The sequence below is a fragment of the Chrysemys picta genome, chromosome 1, assembly GCF_011386835.1.
Source record: "Chrysemys picta bellii isolate R12L10 chromosome 1, ASM1138683v2, whole genome shotgun sequence".
In the NCBI taxonomy this organism is placed as follows: Eukaryota; Metazoa; Chordata; order Testudines; family Emydidae; genus Chrysemys; species Chrysemys picta.
In genome coordinates this window covers 87,901,200-87,907,199 of record NC_088791.1, presented here as the reverse complement: position 1 = coordinate 87,907,199, position 6,000 = coordinate 87,901,200, and the positions used below count along the sequence as shown (strand labels likewise).

The following is a 6,000-nucleotide window of genomic DNA, read 5'->3' as shown; positions in this document are numbered from 1 at the left end:
ATAGTTTGTACAACATGGTTTTGCAGCAAGAGAAACTTAGTTTTAATAAAGTTCAAGTGTGAAAATGTTAGGCTATTGGCCACTGACATAAATGTGTCTCTTGAAGGCATCTCCTATCTCTATGGGAATATGCTGAAGAAAAGTTGCAATCATTATAATGGCTGGAAGAGCCTTGCAAGGGATATTATTTCAAAGCAGGAGGGCAGTAGGTGATATTCAGATGTGGGAGACTTGTCAGACATTAGTACACCTTCCTTAGCTCTAGATATGTGTTCAAGTCTCTTCTCCTCTTAATATCTGACAGTCCTTTCCTCAACTTTCTTTTGAGACTACTGATCTTGTTACAATTTAAATGTTCCTTGCCCCATGTTGAACTCCATTGGGATGGCTAGGTCCCCTAGTGTCCAGGATAGGAAACTCTAGTCCATAATCAAAGACTACAAGACATATGATTCCAAATCCAATACAACTGTTTTTAGAATTGGTCAAAAATTTTAGGATTTTTCAAAATTAAAATTTGGTTTTATTTTTTTGGTAAATGAATTTTTTTCCAGAACAAAGGCCATTTTTCATCAAATTTTTTTTTGAAAATATTTGTTTATTTCAAAATTTCCCAGTTTTTTAATGAACAACTGCAGAAATTGAAGATATTCAGTTTTTGAAAACCTGAAATTTGTTTATTGGTTTATGGCTTTTAGTTGAAAAACTGGGAAATTTTCTGTCTATAGAAATGAATGTAATCATACACTTTGCTTAGGGCACACATTTCAGGCATATTTTCCCACAGTGACGGCTCTAAGGAGAGGGACCTAATGGAAGGCACTTTCTTCATCAGGACCTGAAAAAGGAAGGGAGGAAAAAAATTGAGAGGGATAAAACTTATATATGTTATTTTCATTATGTAAGATGGGAGTTATGAAACATAGTATCTGATTAGAGCAACAAGGTGGGTGAGGTAATATCTTTTTCTGGACCAACTTCAGACCTGGAGAAGAGCCCTGTGTAAGCTTGAAAGCTTGTCTCTCTCACCAACAGAAGTTGGTCCAAAAATAGATATTACCTCACCCACCTTGTATCCCTAATATCCTGGGACTGACATGGCTACAACAACACTGTATGCATAGAGTCTGATTGGCTCATAAGGTTCCAGTTGTGGCCCTGATACTGTGAACACTTATACATGTGCCTCATTTTATTACTGTGAGTAGTCCCAGCGAAAATGTTTTAATAAAAGTAGAAAACACATTAATACAAAGAAACCATTAATGTGAAATATATAATTAATAAGGAAACAAGCACACTAACGCTAGGGTGACCAGACAGCAAGTGGGGATGGGGAGTAATAGGAGCCTATATAAGAAAAAGACCCAAAAATCGGGACTGTCCCTATAAAATCGGGACATCTGGTCACCCTAACTAACGCTTCCAAATAACTTCTCCTATTAAGACTATAATTGCTATAGAACTCACTTCACAGACCATAATATAAACTAAGTTGGACACTGTTAATACTTGTTTTTATTACAGTTGTGTCATTTTTGTAAATGTATCTCCACCGGCTTCCAGTAGGAAAACCAGGAGTCAGGGGACATGAGGTCTGTTTCCCTTTCAGACATTAATCTAGTATGTAACATTGCAATTCAGCTTATTAATATACATTCTAGTAAAAAAAGAACTTTTCTGAGAAAATTATAAAGGGTCACATAGAGAAGGCAAGGTTGGTCATTGTGACTACTTAAATAGGTTATATTAATATAACCTTTGGAAATTCTAGTTTTTTTTAAGCAAATAGTTTATTTATTTATTAAGCAGGACAGTAAGATAACACTTTTTCCCCCATTCAAGTGTGGGTGGGTGAGTAGAGTTTGTCTCTAGTGTGATTCTGGTGCATATGAATTTTTTTGCACACATGATAGTGGGCTCACTAGTAATGTGGTTTTGTATTGAGCAGAATAAAGGTCCTGAACACATCCATCCATCCTGTTTCACCCTGGATAAAGAGTGTGGGGCAGATGGGCTACGTGGGAATTTTAGTTCAGTCGTTTGCATAACTTCATACGATCCAGAAATGAACTACAATTCCCAGCATGCATCGCGCTCTGCCCATGAAGACCCCGGCTTGCCAAAGGCAGCCCTGCCTGTTTCAAAGAGACTCACTACCTGGGAGGGGGCGTATAGTTTACAAACATATTAGGGACCTTCCCACTAGGGTTTTATGGGGAGTAGCGTCCCCTGTAGGCGGCGAGGAGAGCGATATTTCTAGGCAGGCAGCGCCTCCGGCGCCCCCAACTCTTTCCGGGCCTCTCTGCGGCAGCGGCGCCTGCCTGTTCGTTGATTTCCAAGATGGCGGCGCTGTTGGCGGTAAATTCAGGTAAAATGAGCCTGAGAGCGAGGCCGGTATTCGGGGGCGGCGCGGCACCGGCTCGTGCTCCCCTCGCCTCTATCGGCAGGCGGGGGCGCCCCGTCGGCCCCTCTCCCAGCGCGCGGGGCCAGGAGCTCCAGGGGGGAGTGGAAGAGGCGCCGTCTGCGGCCCCTGTTCCCGCGCGGGGCCCCTCGGCTCCGGCCCGGGCCCGACGGGCGTGTTGGAGGCCCCGGTTGTTCCTGCTCCGCCCGTTTCTCGGAGTCTGGGTGCGTGTCTGGGTCCGGCGGCGGCTGCCGGGCGCCGTGGCCCCAGCTGGTAAAGCGCGTGCGCCAGCGGCCCCCCGAGGAAGTCAAATAAATAAATGGGAGGCTTGTTCTTTGCCTTTTGGTTTCTGGGCCCCTAGGGGCTCTCGTTCCCCCCGTATCCCTAGTTGTTCTCTGCAGCCGCCAAGGCTAGAAACGCATCCCCAGCATGGGAATGAAAACTCCGAGTCTCGTGTAGTCACAGGAGTCCAGCAGCTGGAGCTCTAAGAAAAACAAAATGTGTTCCGAGTCAGCAAATCCCATGACAACAGTTAGGCTGCTGGTGAGCTGAGCCCACAGCTTATGGTGCTGATCAATGCTGTCTTATTTCCTTATAGTCCCCGGTCTGCTGAATCCATCTCTCATTTCTTGTCTCACGCTTGGCCTGTAAATTGCTTATTGCAGGGACTCTTTGTTCTTTTGCACAGTGCCTGGCACATTTCGGTTTTGGTCCAAGACTAGGGCTCCTAGCCACTACAGCAATATAAATAATGAAATTGTGAGAGTTGGCAACCTAGGTAACATGAGGAAGATAAGGCTTTGGGAGGCAGAACTCCTTGCTCTGTGGTGCCATCTGGTGTGTTCATGCCTGCCTAGTGGGTGCAGCGAGTTTCCTTCCAGCCCCTGTATTTCCAACATCTAAACCCTAACTTTTTAGAAACAGCCCTGCTCATAAATTGGAAATAGCGGAACCAGATTTAGCCCCATCCTATGAACACTTGAAGCCAATGGCAGTACTCCCCCACATAAAATGAAGCATGTATGTGTTTTGAGAATTGAGGCCATAGCATGTGGCTTATTCTTCATGAGGAAGAATCTTTGCTGTGGCTTGAAATAAACTACTAAAACACCCTTGAGATTATGGGAGAGAATGATGGGGCTGCAGCTGGGGCCAAATGAACTTTTGGTAATTGAGTGCTGCATGCACATGAACATGCGCACACAATACTGTCTTCAATCCAGCTTGGTGGGAGGATGTGCTGTAATTCCCACCAGGGTAATATTGTTGGACCCTGCTCAGAGAATCCAGGCTTAGCTAATAAATGGGGGAAATGTGTCCAGTCTCTTTCATCTTCTAGATGCTGTAGAGTGGAAAGTGCTTCACTCTCCAAAGGTTTTTTGTTCCCTTCCCCTTTTTTGTCTTCCCTCTTTTTTGAGCTTCTCTTTTTTGTCTGCCCCAGTTTCTTTCCCATTTTCACAAATGTTGGTGTCTTCCTCTGGCTGAGTGAAATAGACATGGTTGCTGCTCCATTTGCTGCTGTTTCCAAGACTGTTTAGAAACAATGAAACAGATCCAGAATTGTCAGTTTCACTCTGCTACTATTTTCACTGGTTGGCTAGGGGGAATTGCTAGTTGGACTTAAACTAAATTGATATAGGCCTTGTGTAAACTGACTTATGAACATGTATATAGAGGTTGCATTGGTTTAACTAAAGCTATGTCTTCACTGCAAAGAAGTATGACTATCTCAGTGTAAACTTATGGTGGAGACAAGGCAAGGGTAGTTCATTCCTCGAGTAGTTAGTCGAGGTAAACCCCAGGTTGCCAATATAAAGTTGACCTCTACTAGTAACACTGAGTTTAAAAACTATCTGTGCCTTGTCTCCACTATGAGTTTATCCTGAGATTGTTTTCACTGCAAAAAAGTTCAACTAAGCCTAACCCAGTTTTAGTTAAAGTATTTCAAGTTGTGTGTGTAGACAAGGCCTTAGATTGAAAACCCTTTGGGGCAGAGACCATCTTTATGTTATATGTGTTGTGCAGTACCTAGCATAGTGGGGCCCTGATCCTTGATTTGGTGGTCTCTAGGCATACTGCAATACAAATAATAATACAGTAGGTACTCTTGGTGGTGATTTGTTTTGGGAAGAATATGAAAGTTGTTTCAGTAATATCAGACATATCCAGCAAACAAAACTTTGGCATTTCTATGTTAGATTGGTGGCTGGTTATTTGGAGAGTTTTTCTGTAAACCATCAGAATACTAGATTATACTCTGTAGGCAGGAATTATTTACCAAATATCATGCCTTCATACTTTTGCCAGTTATACTATCTAGATTGAAGAATGATTCTGCATTACGGTATCAGTGTTTGAATATTAAGGTTGCTGTTGATAATGTAGGATGCTGTTCTTGTGTATGTGCTGGTGAAAGAAAATAAGTAAACTTTTAGTGTAAGCTTCCTAAATTCCTTCCTATGCAAAGAAACTTTGATCCAGAATGATATCCTTTTTAATGTGGAGAGATTGTTCATCCTCAGAGCTAAATTCAAATATAGCATTTCCAAGCAAAAACTTGTGCCAGTGGCGACAAGTGAAGGAGGAGAGTTGGATTATAGAATAGGGTCTGAGACTTGACTTAAATAACAATTGGTGACGCTGGGTAGCTTCCAAAAATAATCCTTGTGAAAAGCATCTCAGTGTACCAATTTCATGCTGGTTCATTAATCTTTTTGTATTGTAAAACAAATTCATATTTCTATAACTGACTTTTATTGCTGTAGAGGATGAACATGTATTATGAATCTATGTATAAAATATTAATAGCCAGAATTTGCACTTCTGTAAGATGTTTATCAATGCAATGCTTTATTCAGTATTCTTTGTTTTTGTTTACTGTATTTCTCACTCTCCTGTCATTATGTGGTATGGCAGCAACAAACATGGGGGAAAATCTTATTAATATAGTACGATCTGGTGAATAAAAATCACCTTTTAAACTGTACTTCTGTTAAAATCAGAAAAGGATGATTACATTTGAAAGGTTATATATATATATATATATATATATCTTAAGTATCAGAGGGGTAGCCGTGTTAGTCTGGATCTGTAAAAAGCAACAGAGATGTATACATCTGTTAGTCTTAAAGGTGCCACAGGAGACTCTGTTGCTTTGATATATACCGTATTTTCCGGCGTATAAGACGACTGGGCGTATAAGACGACCCCCAACTTTTCCAGTTAAAATATAGAGTTTGGGATATACTCGCCGTATAAGACTACCCCTCTTCCAACGCACACCAAAAAAAAATTAAAAAAAACATCAGATTTGATTTCAATATGGTAATTTTAATTCAAATGCTTATGACATGCAGGTACTTAGCAGGAAAACTGTCACTTATAAACATAAGGCTGTTTGTCATCAAACATGTAAACATAAAACAGTGCAAGTGGATTAAACTTTTCCTAATTCACTCTAAAGCTGAAAGGAAGGATAAGACAATAAACCCATGGGAGCTGCCATGCTGTTTGTTTTCTAAGCTGTCAACCAAACTGGAACTGATGATGATAGGAGGAAGATAACAAACAAGAGAGAGAGAGCAAGTGCCGGGCAA

The 6,000-nt window shown here is 41.4% G+C and overlaps 1 protein-coding gene across 4 annotated transcripts in view; it reads left to right on the top strand.

Annotated features, from left to right (window-relative positions):
* The first annotated feature begins 2,216 nt into the window (after positions 1–2,216).
* Positions 2,217–6,000, top strand: part of NUP205 (nucleoporin 205) — a 67,361-nt gene continuing 63,577 nt past the window's right edge. For 3 of the 4 annotated variants that reach the window (XR_010591505.1, XM_005305261.5, XM_042859771.2), the window contains exon 1: positions 2,217–2,371. Coding sequence is in view for 2 of the 4 variants with exons in the window: in XM_005305261.5 (XP_005305318.1) it covers positions 2,344–2,371 (28 nt within the window). In the remaining 2 variants the exon portion in view is untranslated. Of the gene's footprint in view, positions 2,372–2,420; positions 2,629–6,000 lie in introns of those variants that run through there. The other variant, XM_065561400.1, reaches the window with a different exon arrangement.